The sequence below is a fragment of the Tachyglossus aculeatus genome, chromosome X4 (genome assembly GCF_015852505.1).
Source record: "Tachyglossus aculeatus isolate mTacAcu1 chromosome X4, mTacAcu1.pri, whole genome shotgun sequence".
NCBI classification, from domain to species: Eukaryota; Metazoa; Chordata; class Mammalia; order Monotremata; family Tachyglossidae; genus Tachyglossus; species Tachyglossus aculeatus.
Window position 1 is genome coordinate 50294638 of NC_052098.1, and position 16008 is coordinate 50310645.

Genomic DNA, 16008 nt, shown 5'->3' on the forward strand with positions numbered 1-16008 from the left:
TGCCTTCAAGGATGAAAACAGAGAAGGGTGAAGGACTTAAACACTACATGTAGACAACAGGAAATGGAGGGAAATAGCTTAAACAGATAACTGACTTTAGATATGGGTAAGAATTTTGGGAATTTTCAAGAATCAAATATAAAACAAAATGACCACAAAAGTCTTTCAGTAACAGAAAAGCTAAATCTTAGGACCTGTTTCTAGATGCTTAGGCCCAACAGGAGTCCTAATAGGCAACCAGCAGGTGTTTTGGAGGAATGGGGAGACAAGCATAGACAGATGTTTTAGAAAAATGATCTGGGCAGCAGAATGAAGTATGGACTGTAGAGGGGAGAGACAGGAGGCAGGGAGGTGAGTGAGGAGGGTGATGCAGTAGTTGAGTGAGATCAATCAATCAATCAATCATATTTATTGAGCACTTACTGTGTGCAGAGCACTGTACTAAGCGCTTGGGAAGTACAAGTAGGCAACATATAGAGACAGTCCCTACCCAACAGTGGGCTCACAGTCTAAAAGGGGGAGACAGAGAACAAAACCAAACATACTAACAAAATAAAAAAAATAGAATAGATATGTACAAGTAAAATAGAGTAATAAATATGTACAAACATATATACATATATACAGGTGCTGTGGGGAAGGGAAGGGGGTAAAATGGGGGGGATGGAGAGGGGGACGAGGGGGAGAGGAAGGAAGGGGCTTAGTCTGGGAAGGCCTCCTGGAGGAGGCGAGCTCTCAGTAGGGTCTTGAAGGGAGGAAGAGAGCTAGCTTGGCGGATGGGCAGAGGGAGGGCATTCCAGGCCCGGGGGATGACGTGGGCCGGGGGTCGATGGCGGGACAGGTGAGAACGAGGCACGGTGAGGAGATTAGCGGCAGAGGAGCGGAGAGTGCGGGGTGGGCTGTAGAAGGAGAGAAGGGAGGTGAGGTAGGAGGGGGCAAGGTGATGGAGAGCCTTATAGCCGAGGGTGAGGAGTTTCTGCCTGAGATGGCATATATGTGCTTGGACCAGCATGATGGTGGTTTGAATGGAGGGGAAGGGGCAGAGTCTGGCAATGTTACATAGACAGAAACTGATTTGGTGACACACTGAACATGTGGGTTAAAGGAAAGAGAAGAGTCAAGGATAATTCCAAGGTTGTAGGGAAGAGATGGTTGGGAAGAAAAATGAGTTCCGTTTTCAGTACATTGAGTTTGAGACGTTGGCAAAACACCCATGAAGAGATATCTCGAAGACAGGAGAAAATGTGAAGTTGCAGAGAAGAAGAGAGGTCCGGGCCACAGAGGTTGATTTGGGAATCATCCCGATAGGATTGGTTATCGAAGCCATGGGAGGGAATGAGTTCTCTGAGGGATGGAGAATACAGGGGAACCAAAACTGAGCCTTGAGGGACTCCCATAGGAGTCCCTTGAGAGAGAGGGAGGCGGGGGAGTCAATGGCAAAAGAGATCAACCTTCCTTTAGGAGAAACACTCTTGAATGACCCTACCAAGTTCTCTGAATCAGCAATCGACCTTCTAAATGGGGCTGCTTGAAATGAGCCTCCTTTAGGAGCCAATGTGACTTCTGCAGAGCTATAATTCAGATTTTAAAATATTCTTGCTTGAATTAGCTAATTAAGGAAAAGGTGGGCATTAGACTCCCAATTATCCAGATAAATGCCCACAAACTACTTCATTTTGTAGGTGATACAACTGGCATTAGATTGAATTGTTTTTTAATCATTTTCTTTCACAACCTTCCACACCAGCCAAGACTAAGCCACTGTCTCCTATACATACAAATGAAAATGACCTATTTAAACTACCTGGAGGCAATATAATTAGAACTGATGTCAAATGTGCTTTCTTAGCTGTTTATAACATTTGTGTCTTTCAGCAAGGTAGGAGAATTTTGGTATAAAAACCATAGAAAACATATTGTATTTGTTTTTGAATGCATATCTTTTTTTAAAAAAACAATATTATTTTCTATTCTCTGCCTCAAACTTGGAGAAGCTCAACCTATCAGGTCCTATTCTTCTGGCCCATTTCAGTGCAAACAACCACAGCCTAATCATTATGGTAACATGATTAGGGCTACCTGGGGCTGCTAATCAGAAACAGGGACCATGAACAAACAACACATGTCAATGGTTGATTTCAAAAAGCCAAATTCCCAATTTCTAGAGAATAAATACATCTTGTGTTATCATGAAAATGAGACATTCTGGCCAGAAACCTGGAAAAGGCAAGTTAAAAGGGGGCACAACATGTAACTTGAAAATAGCCCTCAGAGCAACACTAATGGAGAGTTGACCCAAATTGGACTATGATACTATGCTCGATGGCTAGGAACCAATTTCTGTCTTTAAAAGAAATCTAAATCCTGGAGGTAGTCTACTCGTGCCTATCAGGATGAAGAAAGGACAACTATGTATGCGCTATCCCCACCCATACTTAAACACCCCAAAATATATTGGGGAAGCATAAATGAGCAACTTAAGAAAGGCTATGGAGATTTGTAGAATCTTGTGCAAAGCTACTGCTCTAGTGGATTTATCCTCCTTCCCTTCATTTGTCCAAGGGAAATTATCAACTCAGAAAAGGGCTTCACACATAGTAAGCGCTTAACAAATACCATCATTTTTAACCAAGTAACTCTAGGTCAAGTGGCCTGGAGTTACTCTGATCATATCACCATGATGATGTTGTTTGCACTGGAATGGGGCAGAAGAAAGGTGTGAGGGAGAAGTTGCCAAGAAAAATACATGTTCCTCACTGTGGGTGTTTCCGCCACATCAGCAAAGAGAATATCACATGCTTTCAATTATTTTTGCCCCAGACTAAAGGCAGGCTGGAGTGATGTAACAGGAAACAGCTGTAACCAGACCCTAAGGCAAGCTCACCATTCAGCCTCCTCTGAAACTCTTAAAGCTTTGCATTCATTAAACCCACCCTAAAAGCAAAATAAAATGAGAAAAAGAAGAGACTGGACTCTGAATGCATGAGCTTTGCAGCAAATGTTGTAGATGAATCTCACAGGACTCCTTAGGAATAGTCATGTAGTCTCTGTTTCCCTTTCTGCTCCCTATAAATAGAATATTCAGTAACTCATGTGACCCAAGCTTCCTCAGCAACTGTGAGGTTACTACAGTTCACAAGTAGAATAACCTCCTGGTGGATTAACTATAGACATGGGGTGCTTTTACCCTTCACCTTACAAGAAGATTTTGCCACGAAGAAAACAACGCTCAACAAAACATCCATTTCGGATTCAAAGATAACATTCTAAAATCTATTTTTCATCAAATATGGGTCTATTGTGTAAAGAAAAATGGTATTTTTTGAAGGTCAATGCAAGTGAGAAATAACACCCCAAAAGACTGCATTAACATTATCCAAGTAGGGGAAAACTACCACAGTTTACAAGTAAAATAAGGATGAGGTGAAAATACAAACTAGAGTGATCAGTGCCCTAGCGGTCTCTATTTAGCTGATTACACATTTAGAACATCTGGCAGTTAGTCCTTTGCCAATTACAACACCCTTCCAGAACAGCCCCAATTGTTGTGCCACAGCTCACTGGTGTTACATGGCATCCTTCGGCAACCCCGGGGGGCTATCCTATTTTGTTTAATTGTGCATTGGTGCAGTATGAGCCCAGGCCCTTTCTCATTCTGAGGCACTTCGAAAGGCATGTGGACCCAGCTCCCAGAGCCCAAGAAGTAGTGAAGAGAGAGGAGGTGTATCCAGAGAGCTCACAGGCAATGAAAAACTGGATTGGAAGACCTCTAGAGACCCTCCAGCCCCTATGATTCCAGCGTAACAATTACTTGTAAGAAAATGTGTGGTTTTCAACATTTAAATGAAATGTGTGTGCATAAAATGATTCATAATCAGGTGTTTAGGTGACCGTATATTTATAGAGGAGAGGTCAGGATCGTAATCCCCACAGACACTCCCTGTAGCTAAGCAATTGAGATATTTTAGCTAGCAATACTTTCTAGCACCACTAAGGATGGATGATTACCATACAAAGAAAAGTCATCCCACAGCAGAAAAACCATCTTCCCTGAATACCAGCACAAACAATGCTTTTCAGTACTTTTCCACTCACCTCAAAATGTCATAAAAGCAAAGTTAAAAGCCACTGTTACCAGACCCTTTTGCTGAGATGCACTAAACATAAACTTGCTCTGGATAAATCAAATAAGGTTAAAAAAGAAAAGGGTGATGGGCCAAAGTTCTGCCTCTGGTGCCAAGAAGAAGTAACTCACTTCCTTGGCGAGGTTTCCTAGGCTCTTCAGCAAATCCTCCATAGCTTCTGCCAGGTCCTGGGCTGGGAGGGCAATTTTAGAGTTTATTCCAGCCTGGAAGATAAAAAGAATTTGGTTTCTGAACCACAATACAAATTTGAAATCACCAAATAAACAAGTTAAACTCATTTGCTTTCTTAAACTTTACCAAAAAACCACCAACCCAACCAACACCCAAGATCAAACCCCTTCAGATAAGGATTTCTTATTCTTTTCTTAAGTTTTTTAAGTATTCTATGGAATATATAAAGTATTCCATCTACATTTCTGTTTGGTGTAAGAAAGCAATCAATGTGAAATGTTTGCTATTTGCCTTATCGATAAAGAGCCAATATTTGGCATCTGCCCCATATCCAAGAGATCATTTCCCAAAATCCTAATACGTGAATATCACACTTAGGAAATGGAAACAAATCAATTTCTTTAGTAAATAAGAGAAGTTTTGAGTGGGTTTCATTTATGTTTTCAAATCCATGGCTGCAGGAAAAACAAGTGCATAAATATAAATACAAAAGGGGTCTGCTGAAGGTAAGAAAAAGCCTTGATAAAATGTAGAGCCGTTATATTGCACCTGAAGATTTTGACAGGAACTGGTAATGTAGAAGTACAGCACATACACTCAAAAGACAGTGTGGGTGCTGTGACACCATCTTGGGCATGTGGGGCTCTGGGAGAAGTGCTAGGGCAAGTGCTGGAGGGGGTGCTTAATTGCCAGCTCGGTTCCCTAGAGTCCCCCAGACCTACCGCCTGGAATGCTTGCGATCCATCCAGGCTTCAGGGCTCCATGCAGTAACTATTATCCTGGAAATAAATTGGGTTTCTGGTGCCACATGGAGCCCCAGAGACAAACAGCATGGCATGTGGCAAGTGAGGCGATGGTCTCCCACTGCCTCTGCTCATTATTATTATCATTGTACTTGTTAAGCATTTTCTGTGTAATAACGATGGTATTTGTTAAGCCCGTACTATGTGCCAGGCACTGTACTAAGCACTGGGGTAGATACAAGCTAATCAGTTTGGACACAGTCCAAGTCCCACATGGGACTCACAGTCTTAATCCCCATCTTAATCCCCATTTTACAGGTGAGGTAACTGAGGCACAGAGAAGTGAAGTGACTTGCCCGAGGTCACACAGCAGACAAGTGGTGGAGCAGGGATTAGAACCCAGGTCCTTCTGACTCCCAGGCCTGTGCTCTCTCCACTGGGCCGAGCTGCTTCCCCTATGCCAAGCACTGCTTAACTGCTGGGGTAGATACAACTCAATCAGGTTGGATACTGTACCTGTCTCATATGGGGCTCACAATTGAAGTAGGAGTTGAAGTACTGTTGAAGTACTGTATACTCTGCACACAGTAAGCGCTCAATAAATACAATTGAATGAACCCCGCCTTTTACCAGTTGGGAAATGGAGGTATAGAGCAGTGAATTGACTTGCCCGAGGTCACACAACAGACATATGGCAGTGCCTAGATTACAAGGCAGGTCCTCTGACTCCCAGGCCCCAGCTCTTTACAGTACCTGAGTTCATGGTGTTGTACGCACTTTCAGGGACCAGGCCCCTCCTAGCCCTGGAGAGTATAAAAATTTCCCTGCATTCTACTTGATATTTATTTGAATGTCTGCCTCCCCACAGTATTGTAATAATAATAATAATTATGATAATTATGGTATTTGTTAAGTGCTTACTATGTGCCAGGCACTGTTCTAAGCACTGGGGTAGATATGAGGTAGTCAGGTCAGACACAGTCCCTGTCCTTGTCTTATTCCCCATTTTCCAGATGAGGTAACTGAGGCCCAGAGAAGTAAAGTGACTTGCCCAAGGTAACACAGCAGACAAGTGGCAGAGCCGAGATTAGAACCCACATCCTTTAACTCCCTCGCTCTTGCACTAGGCCATGCTCCCAAGCTCTTGGTTCAGGGCTCTGCACACAGTAAGCACTTAATAAATATCATCCATTCACTGATTGATAGATACTGCCAACTATAAGACAGCAACGTATTATAAATTTTCTGGATAGATCGAATTATTTCCTAAAATAGCTCATTTAGTTGATTCTTTGCATGGGACATAACTATGGTTGAGTTCATTCCCTGTTTATCATAAATAGCTTCTAGTCCTGATGCATAATTTTCTGAAAATTTTATACTCTATTTTAAATCCTGCATCTTGGATTAGTTTATAAATGAAATTAAATCAGGGGTCAATGAAATTCCCTTTGGCTGATTGTTTTATAGTTTTGATTTTTTTAATGGAACTTGTTAAGCACCTATTATATACCAGGCACTGTACTAAGCATTGGGCAAGATACAAAATAACCAGATTGGACATTGTCTCTGTCCCACATGGAGCTCATATTCAAAGTCAGAGGGAAGAGGCTTTAATCTCCATTTTACAGATTAGGTAACTGAAGCATAAAGGAAGTTAAATGACTTGCCCGAAGTCAAACAGCAGATAATAATAACAATAATAACAATAATGGTATTTGTTAAGCGCTTACTATGTGCCAAGCACTGTATTAAGCATTGGGGTAGATACAAGATAATCAGGTCCTACATGGGGCTTACAGTCTAAGTAAGAGGAAGAACAGGTAACAGATCCCCATTTTGCAGATGAGGGAACTGAGGCACAGAGAAGTTAAGTGACTTGCCCAAGGTGACACAGCAGATCAATGGCAGAGCCCGGATTAGAACTAAGGACCTCTGACTCTCAGGCCCTTCCACTAGGCCCCACTGTTTCCCAATTCTCAGCTGAAAAAAGGTGTGTTTTCACTAAGTATAATTTCTTTTTTTTTTATGAATTACTTATCAAACTGAGAAATTCAACCTGCAGAGAGTATGAACTAGAATGTTTTAAGACACATGATTTTATAAGGACTTGAATATGTTTTTGCCTTTTGAGATAAAATCCCATACCCACACTGATTGAAGTACTTTTAGGTAACGAGAATGTGGTAACCTCAATATACCGTGCCACCACTTAATTTTCAATGATAGAAATCAAAAAACCTATTATAATGAGCAGCTGTAGTTATAAATTGACATGAATTAAACATATGCTACATCACAGCTAAATATTCTGCTCAAGAAGAAGTTAACTGGAGTTTCTTAGTCATTTTACTTGGCAAAGGTAAATAATATTGTCAAATTATATTTTCAAATCAGCACTAGGAACTGAATTCACAGTTCAGAATTTCTGCCATTATTTCCAAACAAAAAGTCTTCAGCAGACAGCAACCACCACCAACAAAGGATGAAATCACTACAAAAAGGTCACCATTGATCACTGGAAGAAAACCCTCCTCGAGTTCACAAATTAAAAATCATTTTGTTGAGGACCATACTTTCTGGTTAAGATAACTGGATTTTATATATTATTCCATGTTTTGGCTTATGACAAAATAGTGTCCATAGAGGATGAAATGCAAGCACTTTATGTATTCCCCAAGTGTTCCAGTAAAAGCCAGTATTCATGTGAATCATTGTTCTGATTCATTTCCCATACACTGTAGTGTATTATATAAATCCAACAGAGACAAAAGTCATTATGACCATCGCACTCCACATGCAAGTCTCCTTGAATACATTTCTTCCACTTTCACTGGTTTGATACTCATGGAGCCCTGAAAACTGTTCCATCATAATTTGATTTTTAAAAAGATTTAAATAGTTGGAATTACTTCAATATGAGTGAGTTGCTCTTAAATAAACATATATTTGAGTTATTTTCAAAGTGCTACCTGTAAATTTTTATAATCTTGCAAATGCATAGTTCTTAAGAAGGTTGCATCTAGGGATCACAGTTCAATCAGAGCTCTTAATCAGTCAATGCTTTGAGCATTTACAATAGAGTTGGTAAACACAATCCCTGCTTTCAAGGAGTTTACAATCTAATAATAATAATTCTGGTATTTATTAAGCACTTAGTACTACTAATAATAATGATGGCATCATTAAGTGCTTACTATGTGCAAAGCACTGTTCTAAGCACTGGAGGGGGATACAAGGTGATCAGGTTGTCCCATATGGGGCTCACAGTCTTAATCTCCATTTTACAGATGTGCCAGGTACTGTACTAAGATCTGGGGTGGGTATAAGGAAATCAAGTTGGACACAGTCCATGTCCGGCATAGAGCTCACAGTCTAACCCCCATTTAACAGATGAGGTAACTGAGGCACAGAGAAGTGAAGTGATTTGCCCAAGTCCACAGAGCAGACAAGTGGCAGAGCTGGGATTAGAACCCATGATCTTCTGACTCCCAGGCCCATGGTCTATCCACTATGCCACACTGCTTAGTGGGAGGAACAGACATTAAAATAAGTTAAAGATAGAGGAAACAACAAAATATAAGGATATGTGCATAAGTGCTGCAGAGGAGAGAGTAGGGTGAGTATCAAAGTGCTTAGTGGGTACAGACCCAAATGCATCGGAGATGCGGAAGGGAGAATATGGTGGGGAGATGAGAGGTTGGTTAGGGAAGGCTTCCTGGAGGAGGAAGTGATTTTAGTAGATCTTCGAAGATCAGGAGGGTGGATGTGGCGTTGGATATAAGTAGGGAGGGAGTTCCAAGGTAAAAGGGTAGGCTGCAAGAGAGATGAGATTATAGGTTTGTGTTAGAGGAGTGAAGTGTGTGCACTGAGTTGTAGTGGGAAAGGAGCAAGGATAGGTAGGAGAGGAAGGGTTGAGTTAGGGCCTTAAGGTGAGAAGTTTCTGCAAACAGTGAAGGTTTTTTGAGGCAGCAAACTCTGATGTACTCTCCCAAGCGCTTAGTTCAGTGCTCTGCACAGAATAAGCACTCAATAAATATCATTGATTGGCTGAGTAGTGAGATATGTGCAGAATGATGTTTTAGAAAAATTATCTAGGCAGCAAAGTGTGGACTGGAGAGGGGAGAGGCTGGAGACAGGAGGTCAGTGAGGAAGCTGATGCAGTGGATTATGATAAATCCTTGGATCAGTGTGGTTTTAGTCAATCATATTTATCGAGTATTTACTGTGAGCAGAACACTGTACTAAGCACTTGGGGGAGTACAATATAACAAAAAACAGACAGTTGAGATGGAGAGGTAGGGGCAGATTCTAGAGATGTTGTGAAGGTAGAAGTGACAGGATTTGATGTCTGACTGAAAATACGGGTTGAATGAGAGAGATGAGTCGAGGATAATGGCAGAGAGATTTTTCTGCTTAGTACAATGCTTGGCACATAGTAAGTGCTAAACAAATACAATTATTAATTATTACATTCCAAATGAAATTGGGGGAAAAAGAAGTTATCATTCTCCCTAGAGCCAGCAACCTTTATCTGACTCTACACAAACCAAGGAAGTGAAGGATGAATTGATTATATAGAGAATTTGATTGTTATGTCTGGATTAACACATGACAGAGAACACAGGGCTTAAAAAACTCTACATTGTGGCTTCAATTATTCAGATAGTTCTGACAAAAGGTTCTGGTGTGGTGAGGACTTGAAACATTGGGTAATTGATGGCTGAAGTCTGGATAATTTGCTAGGGTAGACCCAGGAAATATAGACAGGAAATCTGAATTGTTTAGGCGATACAAATTTTTACTGAATAGGTTTTGTTCTCCTAAATTACCCAGATAATTAGATTGCCTCCATTCTCCATTTTCCTGAGTAGACAAAGCCTTAATCTTGGCAAAAAAATTAATCATTTTCACTGCCTAGCACAGACTAAAAGGAAATGAAGCATATAACCAGTTAAAGCATATGCAATCTTGAGAAGCATTTCTATTTGCATTCTAACAATTATATACCATGTAAAATTTTTCATAAAATAAAATTTTTATCCAGCCCATTGCGTTTTACAAGGAAAGTAGAATAAATTCAACACATTTGAAGGTACCTAATTAAAAACATTCTTCAGTTTGATGATAAAAACAAAAAAAAACTTTCTTGGGTGTTTAGGAATTTTAAATTTCTCCTTGCGTTTTTCTTCCAATGCAACCTCTTTCTTGTCTTCAAAATAATCATAGACTAAGAGTCTGGACAAATAAATTGTGCATATTTCAGAACTACAATATTTCACCATGAATGGCAAAAAAGACTAAAAATATTTAATGGAATAGAATTATGAAAACAACTTTTAAAATGCTGGTGTTTCTTTTAACCACAGGCCGAGTCTTCCTAGCTACAATTTTCTGGACAATTTACCAGTGAAGGGAAATCTATTGGCTGAAATACTCAGAAAGTTGAGGAAAATCTGAATTACATTGCCAAATTCATCAGCTAATTGTTCGGCTTTCTACTTCAATCTGCTTGTGAAGATCTGGCTAGAGAACTAAAGGTGTGAAAGTCAATGAGCTAAGTAATACTATGTATATTAACGTAAATGAAAGTTAATTTACTCAGAGAAAACAATAAATCTGGATAATTCAGACTAAAAAAAGTTTCTCTTTTCTCCAATAACCTGAGTAACTGAGGAAAAAGTGGTCTTTTGCTTTATTTCGTTTTCCCAGAATTAGTTGGCTAGTTGAGGACGTATAGCTGTGACCTCAGGCATCAGGTTGAAGTACGCCTAATTCATAAAGTATAAATGATAGTTTACCATTTGCATCTGAGTGCTAACAACTTCACAGCCTGACACTCAGCCTAATCGATTGATCGATAAGCTGCTTACTCTTTGCAGAGCGCTGAATAGATCGATAAGCTGCTTATTCTTTGCAGAGCACTGTATCGATCGATAGCTGCTTACTCTTTGCAGAGTGCTGTACTTGAAAACACCATGGATTGATTAAGAGTTTGGGAGAGCCCAATAAAGTAAGTAGACATGATACCTGCCCTCAAAAGGTTTACAGTCTAAGGAGGGAGACAAACACTAAAATATATTACAGCGAAGGGGAAGCAACAGAGCATAAAGATACACACACACACACACACACACACACACACACACACACGTGCTATTGTGGCAGCAGGTGGTGGGAGTACCTAAGTGCTTAACGGATGAGAACTCAGTGCATAGGTGATGTACCCTGAGCTAAGGCTTGAGTGGCTAAAAGGATCACTGAACAATAGCTCGTAGAGGCAACTGCTACTCTTAAATTCGCTTGTCCAGTTTTATTTCTATAGTGCAACTTCAGAACCCCCTGACATTGGGTTCTTTTTCCAACTGAATAGGGCTTTTCGTCTGTAGGAATGCGCTGCTTTTATCAAAAAGCTGCAAGTGAACAGATCTCTTTGTTCAACATTAACAGAATGTTCCTTCTTCTGGTAGGGTTATTATAGGTCAAGACTGCTAAATCATCTGGCCAAACAGTTTCAAATGGGTGGTCACTGTTCTGGGGACAAATCCTTCTGTTTACCCCACTTCATGAAGAGGTTGAATGTCTCACAATTCACATACAACAGCAGCCAAGGAACCAAGCGGAAGTCTTAGACAACCTGGATAAATTATGATTTCTTAACCCCAGTTTAGGAGTGCTAATCAAGATTACAAATCTCACAGAATTTCCTTCAGAATCATAATGTGATATCAAATTTCTCAGAAACATTGCAGACAATCAAGTTAACTACCTTTTGCTTAATTGCTGGGACATACTGACAAGAATATTATCGATAATACTTCAGGTATTAATGATATACTACCAATAATATACTTACAGATGGTAATAAAATTTGTGGCTAAAAGTAGTTTACTCTGTTGGATTTGCATAAACACAATTATAAGGATTCCCTCAGGAAAGGGCTCACCAATTGGGCTTGATACACTTTTTCTGAAGAACATTAATGCCTTGCACAAAACTATTTTCCTAAATCATCCACACCAGTTAGTATGGATCTACTACAGTCATGCTAAAATAAATTACTCTGAACCTGAAATAAATCAGACTAGAAAGAGTGATCTTTGAAATTCAAATATTTAATTAACGGTATTATTTAAAGAAAATACAACCTACAGCATGGGAAGTGCACTTCTTTGGACTATTAATCCCCAATGCATCAGGTATTTCAATTTATGGGTAGGATAAGGAAAATATGGATGATTAAAAAATGTTTATGGCCCAAAAGCTCTCTTTGAACCTAGCTGTGTGGCCGTGGAAAGAGCAGTGTAAACTGATGAACCTGCATGGAAGGCTGCACTACAGGGTCCCTTGAAAGAAGCTGGATAGCCTCATGGAAAGATAACTGGACTACAAATTGAAACTTTAATATTACCTCTGCCATGAGTAACCTGTGTGATCTTGGAGAACTCAACTGATCTTTCTCTATCTCACGTGTCAGCTGAGTGACTCTGGGCAAGTCACAACTTCTCTGGGCCTCAGTTACCTCATCTGTAAAATGGGGATTAAGTCTGTGAGCCCCATGTGGGATGACCAGATTACTTTGTATCTAACCCAGTGCTTAGAACAGTGCTTGGCACATAATAAGCACTTAGCAAATACCATCATTATTATTATCATTACTAATATAATATATTGTAATTATAATGATATTATTATCATTATTAATGATGATAATAATAATAATAATGGTATTTGTTGAGCATTTACTATGTGCCAGGCACTGTACCAAGCACTGGGGTAGATACAAGTTTATCAGGTTGGACACAGTCCCTGTCCCACATGGGGCTCACAGTCTTAATCTCCATTTAACAGATGAGGTAACGGAGACCCAGAGAAGTGAAGTGACTTGCCCAAGGTCACACAGCAGACAAGTGGCAGAGCCAGGGTTAGAACCCATGACCTTCTGACTCCCAGGCCCATGCTCTCTCCACTAGATCATTCTGCTTCTCACACTACCTTCATATTTGTCAGGTGTCACATGTGAGCCAGAAGCTGAATAGGTTCTAAGATCAAATTCTCTTCCAACTATGAATATATATATAGCATCTGTGAATGATTCTTCAATTCTAGAAACATGCATTATTTAGGCTAAAAGGGTAAGCATTAAACCTTATCTTGTGAAAGCTGGGCGGCTCAAAGGGACTGGGCTGCCATTCGCCACAACCTCTCACAGTCCAAAAGGATCTCACTGTAGGAAAGACTTAAGTGCATCCATCAGCTGTAAATAATATCTAGTCATCGTGTGGGTTCATTTTGGCCTCAGAGAGTGCCTGACAAAAGCAAAGGAACAATAGGTGGGCCAGTTATAGCTCTACACTATGAATATCTTTCTAGAAAACTTTAATCCACCCACAAGCAGCAGGTCACTTTCTCATTGAACACAATGCCCCCTGGGGGCATAAAAGCTAAATATGGTTGAATGAATGAATGTTGAATGTAGACATTCTAGCATCTACCTGCTTCTGTAGAATTGTGATCCTAGGCATTAAACTGAGTTATATTCTTGATGCCTTCTCTGATGCCTTCACCTCCCTTCTCTCCTTCTACTGCCCAGCCCGCACCCTCCGCTCCTCCACCACTAATCTCCTCACTGTACCTCGCTCTCGCCTGTCCCGCCATCGCCCCCCGGCCCATGTCATCCCCCGGGCCTGGAATGCCCTCCCTCTGCCCATCCGCCAAGCTAGCTCTCTTCCTCCCTTCAAGGCCCTGCTGAGAGCTCACCTCCTCCAGGAGGCCTTCCCAGACTGAGCCCCTTCTTTCCTCTCCCCCTCGTCCCCCTCTCCATCCCCCCATCTTACCTCCTTCCCTTCCCCACAGCACCTGTATATATGTATATATGGTTGTACATATTTATTACTCTATTTATTTATTTATTTATTTATTTTACTTGTACATTTCTATCCTACTTATTTTATTTTGTTGGTATGTTTGGTTCTGTTCTCTGTCTCCCCCTTTTAGACTGTGAGCCCACTGTTGGGTAGGGACTGTCTCTATGTGTTGCCAATTTGTACTTCCCAAGCGCTTAGTACAGTGCTCTGCACATAGTAAGCGCTCAATAAATACGATTGATTGATTGATTGATTGATTGACTCAATTAGGCAAATGAACTAGGGCAAGTTCCTTGAGTCCCAGTTCAAAAACGGAGCTGAAACATTGATTCATTTTTAAGATGCCTTCTAAATAATCTGATAAAATAATTTTCTGGGGGTTCTCTTTCTATTCTTGTATCAATCAATGAATGGTATTTATTGAGCGCTTACTATGTGCAGAACACTGTGCTAAATGCTTGGGAGAGTACACCACAGCAGAATTAGCAGACATGATCCCAGCCCACAGAGAGCTTACAGTCTAGAGGACATTTTCTCTTGTATATGTGCTGGAGTGACAGGACCAAACAAGAAGCTTGAGGGAAACAATAAGATAAGGTCAGGAAGGAGAAAGCAGGGAACCCAAAGTACAAATGCTAGCCAATAAAAGCAACAGCAACTACAGGAAATAAAGCTAAAGATAGTTAAGGGTTGAGGGGAGAGCAGGAGCAAACAGATACCCCAAAATGAAAACCCTGTTAAGAAGATACTTGGTTTCTTAGAGGAAGTAAGGGCACTGTCTGATTGAAACTTTCGGGGGCCCTGTACCAAGGAAAAAATGGGATCCTTTTGTGACAAAATTAAAAAGCAAGCATAAGCATTTTTACATTTTAGTGCTGTGACAATGACTGCTTACATAATTCGTGTTCTTTAGAAGCATCACAGCTAAAATAATTTAAATAGTTTGGTGAAAAGTTGGAAAGAAAAAAATTAAATCTGAAAAAATTATAAAATGATCAACAAAATTTGGAGACTTGGAAATTTGGAAACCATCTGCAACCACAACACAGGCAGCCCTTTCAGTTTGGGCCTAGGTCAGAGTACATCGAGCCACACAATCAGTGGCATTTACTGAGCACTTACTGGGTGCAATGATACAAGCATAGAGAGAGTAATAATCACGAGAGAGAGAGTGCAAGAGAGAGATAATCGTGAGAGAGGTACAGAAAGAGCATGAGAAAGATGTACAGAGCCGGAGACACAGAGGCAGTAACACAGACATGGACCTCAGACTGATAGAAAAGCCACAGAATCAGACACAAACAGAAAGACAGAGAACAGAGTCACAGAGACAAGGAGAAAGAAAGACTGAGACAGAGAGAAATAACTGGTAGGGACACAGTGGGGAAGTCCAAACAGAAAGTCAGACAAAGACACCAAAAGAAATAGAAACAGAAGGAGGAAAATGATTCAAGAGAATTAATGACGGGAGAAAGAGAAGGTCAATGAATAAGGAGGTGAGAGGGGATATGATAAATGACTAGAAAGGGACAGGATGGTGACTGGAATTTTATCCACATTTCTTAAACTGCATGTTTACAGGTATCAGCTGGTTGATAGCAAAAGACAAATATTATACAGAAGACCGTGCATAGCTTTTCTCCATCTTCTCAGAAGACGGAAAGAGAAGAAGTGACCTTAAGCTGCAACAGGAAGGCTCTACGCAGGACATAAGAAATTCTTGAAAGTCAGAATTGTTCCCACAGGAAGGAGTTACTAAGGCTACCTCCTCCCTAGGAGCCTTTAAACATGCTATCAATCTGTCCCTCATGGTACATCTGGGAAGCAGAAGGATGGACTAGAACAGAACTTTTCAATTGCTGGGCCTTGTGTACCCCAGCTAACTCCCTAACATGTCCCCTCCACCACTTGTCAGCTGTGTGACTTTGGACAAGTCACTTAACTTCTCTGTGCCTCAGTCACCTCATCTATAAAATGGGGATTAAGGCTGTGAGCCCCACGTGGGACAACCTGATTACCTTGTATCTACCCTGGCACTTAGTGCTTGGCACATAGTAAGTGCTTAACAAATGCCATCATCAC

At 40.7% G+C, this 16008-nt stretch overlaps 1 protein-coding gene across 2 annotated transcripts in view; it reads right to left on the reverse strand.

Annotated features, from left to right (window-relative positions):
• ABCA1 (ATP binding cassette subfamily A member 1) overlaps positions 1-16008 on the reverse strand; it is a 115108-nt gene that overhangs the window by 62079 nt on the left and 37021 nt on the right. For both annotated transcript variants that reach the window (XR_005456595.1, XM_038769501.1), the window contains exon 7: positions 4256-4348. Coding sequence is in view for 1 of the 2 variants with exons in the window: in XM_038769501.1 (XP_038625429.1) it covers positions 4256-4348 (93 nt within the window). In the remaining variant the exon portion in view is untranslated. The remainder of the gene's footprint in view (positions 1-4255; positions 4349-16008) is intronic.